Source organism: Alligator sinensis, unplaced genomic scaffold (assembly GCF_000455745.1).
Source record: "Alligator sinensis unplaced genomic scaffold, ASM45574v1 scaffold288_1, whole genome shotgun sequence".
NCBI lineage: Eukaryota > Metazoa > Chordata > Crocodylia > Alligatoridae > Alligator > Alligator sinensis.
The window spans coordinates 4,405,407-4,423,743 of record NW_005841876.1 but is presented as its reverse complement, the minus strand read 5'-3'; the positions used below and the strand labels follow the sequence as shown (position 1 = coordinate 4,423,743).

General features: G+C 44.2%; 1 protein-coding gene across 3 annotated transcripts in view; it reads right to left on the bottom strand.

Annotated features, from left to right (window-relative positions):
• The window catches only part of TFDP1 (transcription factor Dp-1), a 76,059-nt gene that overhangs the window by 20,657 nt on the left and 37,065 nt on the right, over window positions 1-18,337 (bottom strand). For 2 of the 3 annotated variants that reach the window (XM_014527897.2, XM_006017258.3), the window contains exons 4-7: window positions 11,673-11,779; window positions 2,547-2,668; window positions 1,114-1,279; window positions 773-919 (exon numbers count right to left, since the gene is read on the bottom strand). In XM_014527897.2, coding sequence (XP_014383383.1) covers window positions 773-919; window positions 1,114-1,279; window positions 2,547-2,668; window positions 11,673-11,779 — 542 coding nt within the window. The remainder of the gene's footprint in view (window positions 1-772; window positions 920-1,113; window positions 1,280-2,546; window positions 2,669-11,672; window positions 11,780-18,337) is intronic. The other variant, XM_006017259.3, reaches the window with a different exon arrangement.

Genomic DNA, 18,337 nt, shown 5'->3' with positions numbered 1-18,337 from the left:
GCGGTGGGGGGGCCCCCCCCCCCCCCCCCCCGATATGCCACTAAAACCACCCAGCTTGTGTTAGACCAGAGCTGAGGGGCCAGAAAAAAGCAATAGTGGCACAGGCACAGCTGCAAGCTGCTTAACTGCTTGCTGCCTGGCCCTTGCGTAGGTATGGGCACAAGCAAAGCTCTCCAATTCTGCAGGCTGGATCCAGTGTTACGCTACTACTCCTGGCTGTTTGACTCCTTCCTTGTCTTTACTGCCAACTGCTATTGTCATGTGGTAACTGCCCTTATTTATGAAGACTGAAGTGAAGAAAGCATCATATATTTTCAGGCTTTTCTCCATGATCTGTGACTAGATTGCTTTCTGTATTCCAAAAGGGACCTACAGTTTCTTTGGAGTTCCTCTTATTCTTGACATACTTAGTTATTGCCTTTTATGTCCCTTGCCAGTTGCATCTCAAATTGACGTGTGCTTCTATTCTAGAGAGGAAAATCAGCTTCACTGCTTAAGGCATGCCCTCCAATTTTGGGGGGGCTTATTTTTTGGGAAAAAGGTACAGGTGGTATGCAAGAAAATAAGGTGTTTAATTAGATATGGCATAGTAATGTATGTTTATCTATTCTTTTATTATAGCTTTATATACTTAAGTCATTAAGAATCCAAGCATCCAATTCTACATTGCTAGCTTGGAAGAACGTTTGCTGGCAGGATAAGAGCATAGTTAAGCCTCTAGCATTTACTCAAACAGAAAAATCTCTAATTATTGACTTCTCTATACGTATACCTCTAAATTCTGACATTCCTGAGCTGAGTTAGTAGGTAGACCAATCCATTTGATTTCCTTCTTCTCCTTTGAGATAATATTCATGGCCATAAGGACATTTAAGGCATCATAGACACGTCGTCTAATATTCTTCTGGTCATAAGCCTGCTGTAGACATAGTGCATTAATCAAAAACATACCTGTGACAGAAACATTTGAAAATCCATTACAGTGTATGGCCAACTCAGGCAGTATCTCAACTGTTTCATTTAATATAAAGGGGAGAAAAAATTCTAAATTCTCTTAAGAAAGCTATCCTTTTCCCATTCAAATGGCATGTAACCCAACCACAATACACTTACTGATTCATTTGGTGAAATATGATTATCAGTGGTACTGAACTCTGCGACCAACTCGTCTGCCACCTCATTGTATGAGGTGGTTCCTTTTCTCTGTACCTTCTCACAAACCTTCATTGAGAAATGTCGTAAACCCTTGCCATTCTTCTCTCCTTTTTTGTTGCGTTTCCTACAAAATATTTTTTTTAAAATTTATCCCTTTGAAAGTTCATCAGTCAATGACACACTGGTCTGAAATGTCACCATTGCAATATTCACCAGCAAACACAATTGTCCTTTTTTAGGAACACATATATATACTACATGCTTGAATCATGGATTGAATTAAATTTACAAATAATATTTGCAGCATATTGACCATAAAACACACCAAGCTAATCTGGTCACTGGTGCTACCAGAGAGACAAGTTAATGGTAGGTTCTTTTAATGCAAAGGGAGTCTAAAGTCCTCAATAAGTGGTGGTGAACTACAGGAACTAACATTTTTCTGGGAGCAAGTCTAGTGGACTAACTTCACTTTCTTCACTGATATTATATTGAACATTACAGTATGGCTAAACTGTAGATTTCTACTGCCATGACATGCAACTTTGCTAGAAACACTACAAAAGTCAGGATATATGCTGCGTAAATCACATAACTTGTTCAAACTTGCAGTGTTATTAAATATTTAGAAGAATATGAATGATAACTAACTGACAGTTCTCAGTTTAAGTTTCTAATAAAACTTGGTATCTTTAAAGTAATAATAAAAATGTAAATATCAAGACCAGTGAATGAAACAGTTTATATTTCCCTATACCTGTTAGCTCAAATGCCTTTGGCACAATAGAACTCCACAATTCCCCAATAGAAATATATTTAGTATCAACTATAAAAAAGCACACATAGTACTGCTAACTTGAGTGAACTACGTTAAAACAATCAGCCTTCAAAACAATCTTTTGTGAAATAAATCCCAAAAGCATGTTTCTGCTGAAACTGAATGAAACATCATTCTTATTTGAAAACTGCCTATCAAATTATGCTAATTTAGTCTGAAACAGTTAATGCATTTATATTTTAATAGCACACAAGAGAATGCAAAATCCAGGTTAACACCACTGAGCTGAAGCCAGCTTGATTCCTTTTGTTAGGAGTTAATATTTATTAGCACAAATGTGACGTAGGAACACTGTCTACCAGCATACCTGTCAGTTTGTTTCTGTAGATATCTGACTTCTGCTATACAAAAGTGAAAATGCATTCTAATTTAAGTATCTAATCTAGGCATTAATATCAGAAACAATAATGCTGAAGAACTCAAGAGTAAATCTAAGCTAAATCCCTTTTTCACATCATATAATTTTAACAACAGAGCACATTTACCCAAAACTAAGAAGAATGTTCACACAACTCTGTTAATCCCTTGTAACTTTTAATAGAATTTTGCTCACCCAGCAGACCAAGGCGAAGAGTCTGCAGTCTGGTTCTGTGATACAAAATGTGTGTTGGGCGTATGTGGACTTCCTACCAGGATAGTATTTGGCGCTGATGGTCTCTGAGGTGTACCAATAACCTACAGTTAAAACAAAATAATTTGGAATATAATAAAAGTTTCCCATGTTATTCAGATGCATTCCCCACCCTTATCTGGAGCTATTTCTGTATTTCTACCTACTTCTACTAGAAAAATAAAATCATACCATACTACCATTAAAAACTTAGCTTGTGTTTATATATTTTGGGCTTGGTACATTGTCTGATCAGATGGCAAGTTTTTACATTTTATCTTCTCATGATCAACTCCACTTGCTTTCTTGATTTATAAACAAAATTTGGCACTAATCTTGCAAGGATGAAAACAAGCCTCAATAATATGACATTAACAGATTAGTAGGTTTAAGCAAGGTTTAAAGAGGCAAGAGCAAGTGATGATATAAAATGCACCAAAGAGGAATCATAAAGCTCACAACTCTCTTGAAAGTGAGAGAAAAAGTGGTGCTGTAAGAACAGCCACATCCTCCTTTCTACTTGCGTCTTTCCTGCTATTGCATCAAAAAAAATTAAGACAGCTTCCGACTTGGGTGACAGTGAAAGCCACCTGCCCAAACTACTCCAGGTGGATGGTATTTGTGATGCATGTGATTAGTCTGGTTTAAGAGTATACATGGAGCCCTCCTTTGTGAAATTGGCTGAAGCAGCAACTCCCACCTCTGCTGAAGAACTACATTCCACAGCTAAGCTTTTATATATGTTGTAACACAGTAGTATTCAGAGTTAAGAAAACCATTCCAAAAACTGATCACTATGGCTTTCCTATATTCACAGAAAGATCTACCTATTCATGCAAGCTGCAACTCTACTTCCAGAGAAGAGGGATGGCTGGGTCACTTATGCCTTTGTGACAAAAGCTTCCATTACACCTGAAGGCTAATACCCAATACTTTCCACATTTTTCTTGGTATCACATTTCTTTGGTCTCCTCTTCCCACTTGTCAAAACCTTGAGCTTATTTCCCCTGTCTGACTTCAACAATTTTGTTTAAATTCTGTAATGACAAAAACTGAAAGTTTAGGAGGATCTGAAGATGAAACATTTCAAATTCATGCTTAATTCATTATCCAACTGCATAAAAAGGGATAATGTAAAATCTATTATTGTTTCACATTTAAATTAAATGCCTCTGAAGTTTACTTGAATTTAGCTGGGGCAAAATGCAGAGTTGCTAGGCTGCAGAAGTCATGTGTTGCTAAAAAATTTAGGCCAAATCGACAACAATATGAAGCAACTGTTATGCCTGACTTAGAGCACTACTTCTAAACTAAGTTTTAATGCCGTTTCAGAACAGCAAGCCAAGCCAGATAACTTCTAGTTAACTATAGGGAAGAGGTGGAATGGGGCACAGAACAGGCATGGAAAGAGGCGTGTGTCAACAGATTACCTCTCTCACTGGAGCCCAGCCCCTCAGCATTTATACTGTTCTTCATAGACATCTTAGAGAGCTGCAGAGTGAAACATGATATTTTTCTCCCGACACAATGCTTTCCCTGACAGAAGTTTTTAAGAATGGGTTAGGAAAACACCTGTTAGAAGCAGTCTACTTAATCCTGCCTCACTAAAAGGGAATGGCATAGAGCAGGGGCAGACAAAATCTGGCATGCCAGGCACTTTCATCCAGCTCATGGCAACCCCTAATTGTACCCTGCACGGCCCTTCCACCCACTAGGGTGGGAATGAGACATCCATGTATACACCCCCCACCAACATACCTTATTGTGCTTCACTGCCACCCTCAAAGGCAGAAGGGCCCAGCCCAACCAGAACACAGCTTCCAGGTGGGGCTGCTACTGCCAGTGCTGCAGCCGCTAGGGGACCTGCTCAGCTTCCCCTGTGTCCCACTTGCTTTGGGCAGCAGGTAGGGAAGCTGTGGGGGTGAAGCTGCTGCTGGGCCAGAGTGAGAGCGTGGAGCTGGCAGCAGCACAGAACCCAGCTGGGTAGTCTGCAGTGTGAAGGAGACTGAGGGGGGCATGGGGACCCCCACACTCTCCCCATGGTGCGCAGCCCCCGCAGGTGGCGGCAGCAGCAGCAGGCAGGGGAGCTTGTGCCTGGTCCAGGCACTGCAGCCCAACAGCGTGCAACTCCAGCCAGTGCTGCATGTGGTGGCAAGGAGCTCAGTCCAGCCGAGCCGCCTCTACCTCGGGAGCTCCTCACTGTGCACACGCACAGGGGCCGGGGCTCCCCTCTGCTTCCAGAAGTCCTCGGACCTGCACAGCAGGGATCAGTGGAGCTTTTCTCCGGTGGTGCGCAAATGAGGGAGCTGCATGTGTGTGGCAGGGAGTCCTGGCGATAGAGACAACTTAGCCGGGCTGCGCTCCTCACTGCAATATGCAGTGCTGGGTGGAGCCATGCACCACCAGACAGCAGTGCCTATGCCAGGTATGAGCACCCTGAGTGCCCCTGCCTGCTGCTGCTGCCTACGGGGGCTGTGTCATGGTGGGGGCCCCCCCCCCCGGGCGCCCCCCCCCCCCCCCCCCCCCCCCCCCCCGAGCAAATGTCACACACCCATACCCTACCCCTACAGCCTCCCCCACATATCCTATTGACCCACACACACAGCCACACACCACCTCACAAACTGCCCTCCCACACCCCACCTGGGGCTTCCCTCTTGTGCTACGCAGCCCCAGCAGGGAAGGCAGCCAGCTCCAGCACCTGGGGCTTCCCTCCCGTGTCCAGCGAGCGCAAGACCTGCACATGTGTGCAGGGAGCACCGGCAATACAGACTGCCCAGAGGAGGCTGTGCCCCTTGCTGTGATGTGCAGTGCTGGCTGGAGCCAGGCCCTGTCAGACAACTGTGCTGGATATAAGTGCCCTGTCTGCTGCTGCTACCACCTGCCAGGGCTGTGCACCATGGGGGGGGGGGGTGTCCCCACATCCCCCATCCTCCCTCACATCCACATGCTACCCAGCTGAGCTCTGCTCTGCACTGCCACCGCTCCCCTGAACACAGGCTCCATAGTGCCACCTGCCCCAGCCCCACACTCCCACAGCAGCCCTGCCCCCGCCACTTCCCTACCTGCTCACCAGAACCAGCAGGAAACTGGAGAAGCAGAGCAGGTCCCCAGGAGTTGCAGGCAGCAGCAACCCCACCTGGAAGCTGTGCGCTGGCCGGGCCCTTCTGCCCAAAAGGGTGGGAACAAGGTGCAATAGGGCACATTTTGGGGGTTGGGGGGGGGAAGACGACGGATGGACATGGGCACCTCGCTTTCACCCCTGTGGGTGGAAGGGCTGGGTAGGGTACAGTTTGTTGGTGGGCGCTGTGCAGGGCCAGATTAACACACAGGCAAACTAGGGACATGCCTAAGGCCCTGAGCGCAGGGGGGCGGGCGCGGGCGCCAGCGCCATCCTTCCCTCTGCAGCTGTGGTGAGAATGGTTGTCTGCCTCCCTTCCCTTCCCTCCACCAGCCTCACCACCATGGCAGCTGGTTCCTATTTGCTATCCCATTTGTAAGCATCTGGATACCTACGTCTTCAAAATAAGATTGCCTGGAATTCTAAAAAAAAAATGCTCACCAAAAGATTATACTTTAAATTAAGTGAATGGACAGATCTGAATCGAACACACAACTTTTGTGTCATTAGCAGGGATCCTGGTTTTCTCCGTTAAAAAAATCCAAAATTCATTCTCTCTCTCTCTCTCTGTTGAACACAATGTTTTATTGATATATTTACAATTTTAAAGCAATCTGAAAGCCTACCAGTGCCTTAACAAGCTGTGCTGCCCTCACCACCTCCCGCTGCCAGCCGCTCCTGCGCTGGGAAGTGGCTCTACTCCTCAGTCCATCTGCGCTGCCCCATATGCCACCTCACCTCCAGGGTAGAGCCACTGCCTAGTGCACAAGCAGCTGGCGTTGGGAGGAGGTGAGGGCAGCGCCCCATTCTCCTTGCGCTGCTCGCGTAGAGGTCCCAGTGGCAGCATTGAATCTTGCCATCCTACTCTCCCCTCCCATACTAGGTCCTGCTCCCTGGGCTGCAGAGGCCCAGGGAGCAGGACCCCCCACCCCACACACACACACTTACCTGTGGGAGCTACTCTGCACCAGGCTGCTACATGCACATGGTGCCCCATGCCTGACCAGCCTCCTCCCACTCCCCCACCCATCCCCTTGCAGGCTGGAACTCTGCCAGCCTGCAAGGGAAAAATCTGTGGTTTCCTACAATTTTCTCCTTTAAAGGAGAAAATCCACATTTTCTGCAGCAAACAGAAAACCCAGATCCCCAGTCATTAGCCACTGAGTTAAACAGATATAATAAGAATAAACAACCCAAAGCATTTCCAATATTTATATGTTCTTGCTGTTTAAAGCATAAATAAAAGCAGGATCTGCTATGTTGCGATGAAGGAATCAGAACATGAACACAGCCACAAGTGAATTTTCATGAGTTGTTTTTATTAACTGAAGTACAAACTCTAAAGTAAACGGAATACATATCAAACTCCCTTAAATGATGATTTAAGCCAAGGTAACTACTATGAAATTAACATAAGTTACTTTAAGGGATGCAGCAAAGTTACCAATTAGTACACAGGACCAAAACTTGGACCATGGACAGAGATGCATCTAAAAAACTCCAAATCCAGGATGACTAAAGAACAGTTATTCCTGCATGTCTCTGGAGGTTTTTGATAACTGCCTGGTACATAGGATAGCACTCACTGGCCGTCTACCCAGTTTTCCCCACACATGTATGAGTGTGTATACAAGTTGTCAGGGGCTTAGGGATGGGGGCTTTAAAGGAAGCAAGCACTTTAAAACATGCTCATTTTTAGTGGGTCGTTTTTAAAGTACTACTTGAAATCATTCACATTTGTACACTTACCACTTGGAGTGCCTCTAACAGCACATGTCCAGGGCTTTAGGGCGCCTTCACTCTCTCTGGCTCTACCACAGATGTGCTACATAATGTCAGCAAGTAATTTTTTATAACATGCTCTGAGCCCTGCCCACAAAATGACACAACTTCTATTGAGTTTAGTGATGGATAGTCTATAGGAGTATTAATACATCAGTGTATCACCCTCCTTCCCCCCTGCAATCTCAAAATATGCTCTTTAGCTATTCACCCCTTTTCAGCAGGTTACAGCTCATATTGTAGAATACCATCTACTAGCTGTACTGCATCCCTTAAAGCAGGGATATCAAAGATATGGCCTGTAGGCTGAATATGGCCCACCGAGCCATATCATCCTGCCCAGTGTTGTCTGCCACATACAACGTGCACTGGTCCCAGCAGCACATGGAACCCGTCTAAAGCAGACTTCACATGACAGAGCCAGTCTGGGATGTGCATTGCATACAGCACCTATACCAGACCAGTGTGCCATGCTGGATCTGGGGCCTGTCCAGATTGGGCTCACATATCATATCACATCCACCACACAGGGCTGGTCTAGTGTGGGTGCTGCATTCAGTACATGCCTCAAACCAACCCCATACACAACGTAAAGCACCAGCCTGGAGGTAGCATGCACTGCATGCAGCATGTGGGGATGCTATGGAACAGAGGCTGCATGTGGCACCTGGACCAGACTGGCCCTGCTCACTGAATCTAGGCCCAGTCCAAATCAGGTCCACAGACAAGCCTTGTACACCAGATCCAGCATGCAAGACCAGTCCAGTGTGGACGCTGCATGCAGCCCATACCCCAGACAGGTCCTGTGTGTGGGGCTGGGGCCAGGCCTGGTGCATGCTGCATATGGCATGTGTGGCTGGACCTGGCACATATGCTGCAAAGTGAACACAGCTGGTCCAGGGCATGTGCTGCATGAGACGCTCACAGCAGATGATCCCTGCAGGGTGGATCTGGAAAATGGGACCAGTCTCTGGCCCGATACAGCTCGCAGACCGGACCTGAACCCCTCACCTGGTCCACAAAAGCAGCACCCCTGCATTAATGTGAATTCTGCATACTGCACTGCAGTTACCTTAAATGATCATTTAAGGTAAATTTTCTTTATTTCATTTCCTTTATAGTATGGGATGTAATTTCATGGATAAAAAGTGTTAGTTAGAAAATATATTCAAGTCACTAGGAAGTTCATGAATTTGGGTGGGGGGAAGGGGGACAGGAAGGAAAGAGCTTAGTTTTTATAAAAAGCAAATCTAAGAAAAAAAATTTTTTTGCTTCTATGGAATTGTCTGAAGTGTTCTGCCTGTAAAAGCAAGCTAGATTACAATTCAACTACAGTGTGTGTGAATAAATCCAAGGCATTGGGAGTGAAGGGCAGAAACTATTCTACAGTATTTACATTCTTTTATTGTGTTCACCATGTTGTCCAAGGACTTAACTCTGACTTGATTTACTCCTTGATTTTATGCCTTTCTGGTAAAAGGAGAATATTATTTTATAGCTAAGACAAATAAGTACTTAAAAATTAAATGCTGGGTTTTTAAGTACCTAAAAATAAATCCAGTCTTGGAGAGTCATGAAACTCCCCAACTGTATGGTTGACCAGACAGATGAGGTTACCCTGAAGGAAAATATAAGTAAAAAAGCCTTCCCAAAGAACCTTGCCTGCCTACCAAGTTAGGATCTTTCCAGGACAGGAAGAGTTCAGGAAATGATAATAATGGGAGAGTGTAATTACCTATTATTTCAAAACTAATATTTTAAACAAGCAATACCATACATACACAAGTATGTTTGAAGATAGCGGAAAAAAAATCTTTAAACTACTGCAAAAAATTGAGTTGTTTTAATACAGTAAACTACTTAATTTGCCACTCCAAAGGGAATGCACATAATGGCAAATTATCCAATAGTGACCAATCATCAGGAGTTGAAGGTGGGGAATTGGAAAAAACAGCAATTTAAACCACAGACAAAACTGATCACAGCTTAATGTATGTGTTTATCTTAGAGTTTTCAAACTTTGAGAAATTCTCAAGCTGTAATAAAAAACAATATAATCCTTTCAAAGTTTAGATTGAAGCGAGTGCACTTAAATAAAAATTATAAAGATTCCACGTCACTTTAATTATGAAGTTATGACCTAGGCTCTAATAATAATTCTCCTTACTGTAGTTCCTTTGATGGGTTACTACATTAACATAATAAGAGCCAATGCAATGGCTGGAATTTCCATTTCTGAGAAACTAAAGGAAGACCTCAGAACAGTAACTGAATTAATATATAACTGGTAAAGTAATACAATGAAGTTATCTGCTGCCCTACAAACATTTCATGCAGTAGCATCCATGGTCTGAGAGGGAACTTTTGAAGTGTATGGAGTTCAAGTATTAGGCCTGGTCTCTACACATATTTTAGATCTGCATAACATTACTTCAGTTAAGAAAAAAAAAATCAAAATCCTTTCTTTTCTTTTTTACTGAAACAGTACCCCAATATCCCTAGCATTGGTGCAATTATACTGGTATTATGTCTGGCTGCTATAACTGTATCCATATTAAGAGCATTTATTTTCATTATACCAACATAGTTAAAATGATACAACTTGAATAGTCAGACAACCCCAGAGCTCTTTGCATCCCACGACGGGTCCAAGAACAAGCTAACTTTTATTAGTAAATGTTTAGGATTGTGAATCCAAAAAAGCTGACAAAGCCGGTAGGGAAATACATGGCGCCCTACTAAATAAAAAGGTAAGCCAGGGTGCGAACTTGCTCAGTCAGTTCTTCCCTAACAGCCTGCATGCACTCTCTTACTCCATGGTAAATGTGAGGTAGTTTGCCTCTCAATGAAAATGGGATAAGTTATCCTCATTTTTAGTGTAGGGCAGGGGTTGTCAATCAGGGGTACACGCAAGTGGGCAGGAATGGAATGCCGCCACAAACCATCCTGCACTGCCGCACAGGCACCGCCTGCCCAGACTTGAGGGAAGCTTGCATGCAGCGGCTGCCACCGCTCCACATTCGGCCACTCTCCCCGTGTCCAGCTGCCGGCGGTACACTGATCCAAAAAGGTTGAAAACCCCTGGTGTAGGGGACTGTGGGATAAGAGCATACATGCTGATAATTTTATTGCTGCACTAAAGCCTTGCATGCTCCTTGTAGTAATTTATAACTGAGGGCATGGATGCATGACTACAACCACCTCTTGTTCAATACCCCTCCAAACTCTTAGCTCTCTTTGTTATTAAAAATAATCCATATTTCAGTGCACAGGCACAAAAATTCAGAGGCTTTTACACTACAGGAATAGGGTAATTTTATCTTGTTACTAGCTTCACATATCATCCAACCTCCACACTTTTTATATTTAATTATTTTCCCAATATTGATCTCTCTCAAGATATTTGCAAACAGGCTTTTAGTCCAAGATCCAAAATATACCAGTCTGAAAAGATCATTGATTTAGAGCAACAATTCTGATTACCAAGAGAGAGACCTGAATATTCAGTAATGAAAAGTCTTGAAGGCTGATTTAGTTTGATAACCATTTCACCTATTTACACACTGATGCTGCCTTTACCCATGAGAACAGTTGTTAAACTACTGGACTGGTTAAATAAACAGCCCCTCTCTTAAAAGAAGATTAGGCTGAATTGAATTTTTTGCCAGTACTTTGCATGTTACACAACAACCGATTCTCCACATCAGAAGTTGGCAACCTGTGGCCCAAAGGGCAGAACTGGCCCACAGCAGCACTGGGGATCAGCAGTACGCAGCTCACTTCAGCATGTCCCCTCTTTCCACCCAACAACATGGTGCCGATCCTCCCACCACCCTGTCACCTCCTATGGTGCATGCTGTTGCTCATCATCACTGCCAAATGTTCCTCCTAACTGCCACTGGGGACAGGGATTGGAGGCACATAGCAGAGGCATATGGTGAAGCCAGCAGGAGGCAATCTGGGCACCATGGAGGGGAGTGCTGAAGAAGGGAGCAGTGCTTCCCTTCACTTCCACAGAAGTGAAGGGAAACAGCACCCTGTGGCAAGGGCTGAGTCACAAGTGGCAGCCCACTGCTTCAAAAGATTGACTCCTTCTCTACATGGTGAATTTAAACTAAGGTACAGCTAGATAGATTTGCAACCAATAATAGAAAAAAAATCCTTACCACTTGTTGTGCAATGTTGACATTAGACTGTCCAAATGTTTTTGGCAGGAGCTGTTTCCCAAGCGTATTTACTGTAGAAGGATGAACAGCCACTAATGAAACAACCCCTAAAGCAAATAAACACAGAAAATTACATGTCCATCTTATTTCTTTCTTTCAATAAATCAAGCTTCATATAATAAAAAGAACCACAGCACGTAACTTTGAGAAAACCAGTTTTGAAAGAGCCATCACCCCAAAAATAAATAAGTAAGCACCAAAAACAATTTTTGTGGGTGCATATGAAAACTCCCTTCATGAGTTTAAACCAGTTGTTCTCAACCTTTTGCAGACTCAAGGCATGCCTTGGAAAATGCCAGCTCTTTGTTTCTGCTAATTTGCTGAATGCAGAAAAAAAAATTTTTTTTTTTTTCCAACAAAAAATTATCAGAAAGACCACAAGCCAGAAAGATTTTGACACTACAGATTCCTACTTGAAATCCCTGGGTTTATCTTGTGAACCATGTGTAGGTGTTTGCACAACTTACAGCATTAATACAGTCCAGCACCACAGGAAACCATTAGAAGGATCTCACAGCACCCCAGTGTGTCATAGCACCCTGGTTGAGAATTAGTGGTTTAAACAAACATGAATATAGAATGTGTGCTTGAAGTCAGCAGCAAAAAACTTAAAATCCCGGATAAGTTCTTCCAATCTTTCTCCCATACAGACACCTGGAGTTCCATGATCCATCAAAACTGGGTTATTCTCCTCCTTACCCTTCAAACTCATTAATGCCTCCCTTCAGTTTCACAATGCAATTCCAACAGTGGACCTGTTTAGAGAACAAATTCCCCAGGATCTCATCTCTATTTGAAAAAAAGCAAGAGGCCCTCTTCACCATCACTAGGCAAGAGCCTTTCCTGCCTGCCCCCAACTCCTTCCATACCCTTCTTGATGCCCTTTGGTGCAAAGGTAATGTGAGAGCAGGAGCCCTCAGAAAACAGATATTTGAGGAGAATAAATAAAAGTATGTGGCAGACCTAGCTAGAGGCAAGGGACCAGCACCCCCTTACCCAACTGCAATGGGGTAAGCAAACTAAGTTACTTAGAGTTGAAATTCAGTGGCAAGAGTTGGCCTTCCAGTACTGCCAAATCAGGTGTCCCTGGTTATTTGGTGCTCCAGGCCAACGTGAAACAAGGCAGCAAAAGCAGAATACAAAAAGCAGCAACAGGGCAAGCAAGCTTGAAGTTGCAATTCAGCATCAAGGAGGCTTTTGGAACCAAACAAGCCAGATATCTTTTGCACTTATTTTTCTGCTGATGGGTGTAAATATTTTATCAGCCTCTTGGAAACACTTCTCCTAACACCCTACTCACTTTAGACTATCACAATAATTCAGTATTTTTGACCAGCAGTTTTGGAAAAGGCCTTGGCCAGTCCTTGTGGTTGGGATCTTGAGCCCCCCAACCCTTAATTACTTAGTTTGTCTCCTTCCGAGGTCAGCTGTGAACTCCTCAGTACCTGACACTAACCACAACTTAACAAAAAGCACTTAATCAAACAGCCCAGATATTCCATGACACCCAGGCAAGTTAAAGATTCAGCTCACCAATTCTGTTCTTAGCTTCCTCAGATGTAGTTTTATGTAGCATGGTTTAACCTACCATTTTTCCACTTCTTTACTATTCCTTTCACTGTCCTCCCACCCTCAATAAGTAGGCAGAGCTGTCTGGTACACACAGCAATCCTCCTAGTACCCTCTAACTCAGGGGTGTCCAACCTTCTGAATGTGGGGCCGGATCACAAACTTTTTATCACCCAGTGGGCTGGCGAGCCATATTCAAAGACCTCACAGGAAGTGGTATCACATCAGGAAGTGATGTCACATGATCTTTGACACCAGTGAAGTTGCAGGAAATGATAATGAAATGGGTCTAACCAGTTCAAAACTCTCCCTCTATAGCATCCACCTCTGCCACTGTTCGGGACAGGATACTGAGCTAGATGGACCATGGGGCTGACCAAGCATGGCACTTTTTATGCTCTTATGTTCAGAAGCTCTTATGTTCTTTGGCTGAGCTTCCAAACTATGGCTGAGATTTGCAAAAAGGGGTAGATAGGCACGTTACAAAGTTGTCATAAAAGATTTGGAGTCCTCTAAATCCTATTAATTTTAATGGAAGTTGGCCTTTTGACTCGGCTTTGAAAGTCTCAGCCCAAGGTGCCAACCAAATAAGTCAAAATATATTTTGCATTTCTATGCAGTGCATCTATGTGGGGCTCTCCAAGCATTTTACAAGCATGAAATGAATGTTAGGACGAGCCCGGCAGGAGCGGCAGGGACTCAGCTGCATTTTCCCCCTGCCTGCACCAGTCAGTCCCGAGCGGCACATGGCTCCACCGCCGCTTCTGCTGGCTGGTACCGAACCAGCTGGGCTCCTCCTCACAGGTAGGGGGAAAGCGCTGCTGAGCCCCTGCTGCTCCGGCTGGGCTCATCCTGTCCCGAGAGGCACACGGCTACTCCTCTTCCCACACGCACCGCTTCGGCAACGTCAAGCTGATGCAGTGCGTGTGGAAACCTTGTCCCTTCCCCAGCCCTTTAGCAGCCATTAGGAAGCTGCTGAGGGGCTGGGGGAGGGACAAGGGGTGGGAATGAAAGTAAACAGTGTTTACTTTCATTTCCCATCGCAGCACCGCAGGCCACAGAAAACGGCTTGGCAGGCCACATGGCGGCCCGTGGACCGTACATTGGACAAGCCTGCTCCAACTCTATTCCCCTTGCTACTTCAAGTGTGGTCTACTTTACTCCTGTACTTTAACCTTGTTTATTCAATTCGCAGGATGCATTTCTTCTTTGCAGCACAGAAATGCACGGTGCAAAGAGTTCCCGCTATTGGCCAGTTCTAAATTATTCACACATGGCGGCTAGTAATTGGCCTGCTAGCCGTTTAAAAATTTGCGCGACTTCCGCCCAAGTCGAAGAACTTTGAGCACGCTGCAGAGTGCCTCTAAAGAGATCTGACTTGCGGCTAGCTGATTGATAGACTGATCACCTATCGATCTTTCTTCCCGTCGCCGAGCGCAATCCCAGACGTACCCTTTTCCCGCCGGCTTGATTTGCGGACGGATTAACTGGATTGGGCCTCGCCAGCTGGAACAACCCACGTGGTTGTTCAGACAACCGAACCATCTGCGTCGCAACTACAGGTGGCGTAAGTAAATGTTTTTGCAACCATTAAACCTTGTCTGCCTCTCCATTCACCAGCCCGCCCTGACGAACGAGCAATTTCTAAATCACCTCGAGTCGGCTCTGGCCGTCCAAGACAGGTCACAGCAGTGATAAATTTATTAGTACCATATCTTCTGTGATGCTTCCCTAATGTAAACAAGGTCTACCAACTTTATATTTTACATCCTCTGACTGCTTTATTTATAAGTGAGACAAGGAAGCCTATCACATATTGACAGCCTGCATGTCCAAAGGACCAAAATAGCTTGGAAATAACTTTTTTTGTCCCCCTGGATTCATTCAAACCAGATAAGGAAGAGATGAGGGGATCCAACCCATTGAACAAGTCTTTTGAATGCGTTCCATTTGGCAACAAAGGACTTCCTTGTGAAGGACTTACCAGAACCTCTTGATTTCCTGAAAATGCCAATAATTAACACTTAGATATGTTAGCCATGTTGTCTGATGAAAAAAAATGAATTATGAATGAACTACCTGCCCATTCTATTCGTATAATAGGCTTGGATAAAGGAAATGAGAGAACCTGCTGTGGACCAGGATTGCTGCATTCAAGATTGTGTGAAAATGGTCTTGCTAAGCCTTCCTGAAGACAATGGGGAAATCACAGAGAATGACTCCCCCTTGTTCAAGAGAGACACTGGATACAGATAGATCATGGGTCCATGGTGTTCAAGCCACAGGGTTCTGACTTACAACCAACAAGTCCATGGCCCTACCAGGCAAAAAAAATAAAAATAAAATAAATGAAAATATGTCAGAAAAGCTTTAATGTTTACTGGCATCACTTGACATCTTTCTAGCTGAGGCTCTCAGCCTCTCCTTTCCATTCTTTCCCAATGTGAATAGCCAAAGGAATCAGTTCTAGATGCTCTAGTTCTATCAGTGCCCACTAAGGATCAATAAGGAACACTGGGCTTCACTCTACTTGTTCATATACTGTGTGATAATTGTGTACAAGTTTTAATTAAAAGTTCTCTCTCATCTGAAGAAAAAAATATATATAGTCAGTTTTATAACTCTCATTTCAAGATATTTATACACAACTTCATCTTCCTGAGGACTTCATGCAAATTATAAATGGCTCATTTAACTAAGCTGAAACCATTCTCTTTTACAAAATATTCCCAATTTTTATACTATTGGACCAGTGGCCTTCCTAACCTAAATTGGGAATACTCACTTCTTTCATGACCTTTGGGTATGACTAAAAGAAAGAAAGAAATGGCATCCTTGTTTTAAGACATTTCCTAGAAAATTGGATAGCAAGAAGGTTCTCATACACTGTAGGATGAAAGAAGATATTAGCATAAATCTAACTCTCATCTCGAATGCAGAAGATAAACATTTTTCACAGCTTGAGCTGAGGAACATTAGTAAGGCAATATGATGAAGTTCAAATCTCTGATGAATGATTCATTTAAAAAAAAAAAAAAAAAAAAAAAAAAAAAGGGAATTCAGTCTCTATCACTTACTGATCATCCATGATCCCTTGGTTGGCCCCAAAATATGTGAAGAAAAAAAGAAAAGGCCAAGCAAAACCTATTTTAAAAATATTCAGACGCTGGCAAAATCATTTGTTTTGATTTTAACTAAGGGTTCCAATCTTTTGCTACTATAGCTGATGTTACTCCTCTTCTCCACAGAAGGAGCTGTAATGGGAGTGTTAATTTTTACAAAAATAATTATTTTCCCTTTCTTTCCAGAGACCACTATTCATTGAGGTTGGATTGGTAAGAAAATTCAAAATAAAAACCTGATATAGTATACTGTAATTTTAAAGCAGCAATCTTTTCTACATAACATACATGGAAAACTTGTTATAACAAAACAAAATGATCTTTTCAGGCTCTCAAATACAAACAGGTTTCACAAAGTAGCAAGTCTCAGGGTTTACTGCACATAAAAGTTTATTTTTAAAATGGATACCAAATATGTATGTTTTAAATACTTCTTTTACAAGCATTTCTCTTTTGTGTGCTACTACTGCCACCTACTGGTATAGATGTCAATCCTTATCTATAGTTAAGTACTACATTTGCTTTCTAAAATTAATGTAAGGCTGCATGTAGACAAAACAAGGCACATGTGTGCATGACACTTTAAAGTGGGTTAAATGCTTTTGCACTACCTTAATAGTGTCAGTGTTTGTATGTGTCAGCAGTGTACTGCCCATTAATTCCAGCCACTGTACCAAATTCAGCAGTGTAATGAGCCTTAAATGACTTGGAGCACAGCAAACCTTGAAGGAGTTTTAATTTGCTGCCCTACAGCTGCAGAGCAAAACACTGGGCTCTGTGCAGCTCAGGGGCTCTGCAGGAAGCCCATGCAGGCAGTCTGGCAGCAGCCTGGGAAGGCAGGCTCTGCCCAAGAAAAGCGGCAAGACTGACCTTTCCCCCACCCCCCCGGAGCCTGCCTTTGAGCTGCACGGGGGCCCAGTGCTTCCCTCCATGGTGCTGCCCCCCACAGGACCTCCTGAGCCGGGTGCCTGCGGGTGGGTGCTGCCGCTGCCACACAGGAAAGTACCAGCCCCCCCTCCACAGCCCAGGGACCGCTCTGCCCACTGGCAGCTCACCCTCCCCTCCGCCAGAGAGGCAGGTAAGTTGGGGTGTGTCAAACAAATCAAACAAACCTGTAAGTTCAGAATTAAGGCTTCATTTAAAAGAAATCCAGAGATCTCAATCCGAGGGGGAAAGGATAGTAGACTCTGGTATTTTACGATCTTGCGGATCTGCATGGGGGATGACAGCATGCTGCTGCTGCTGACTGGAGCCAGCAGCAGCACCAGTCTTCCCAGTGTCTGGTGTAGTTTCTGTTCGATTCCCCCAGCTCTCTGATCACTTCCCCAGCTCTTCCTGGGGGGCACGGGCCCCTAGATCCGCGCGCCAGGTTTCAGCAGTGTTCCCAGTGCTTGATGCGGGCTGCACCAAGCAGCTACTGCTGGCCCCACCCTGCAGTGGCAGCCTGCTGAAACCCCGCGTGCAGATCGGGGGCCTGCACCCCCCCGGGAAGAGCAGGAAATGATCAGAGAGCTGGGGGAAGAAAACCAGGAGCTAGATGTCAATATCAGAGCAGTCCTCTTCGCCTTTCCCCCCTCCCCCTCCTTAGTTTCTGTTTAGCTGCAAGCAAGCCTGGCTCCAAAACATTTCGAGTGCCCTCATTTTGTTTTGAAGCCTTTTGTTGTTTCAATTTCACCGTTCCAAGCTTGAAACGCATCGACACAGCTTTGAAATGAAACACGCGTCAAAATTTTGCACAGCCCTATTTGGAAAGTCTTGAGAAATCAATATACTGTGGAAGCTGTTTAAAGTTATATTTGCAACTCAGAAGATGCCAAATGAATGGAGGAGGAGTGTGTTGGTGTCAATATTCAAGCAGAAAGGTGATGTCCAGGATTGTGGCAACTATCAGGGAAACTGATGTCTCACACTTTG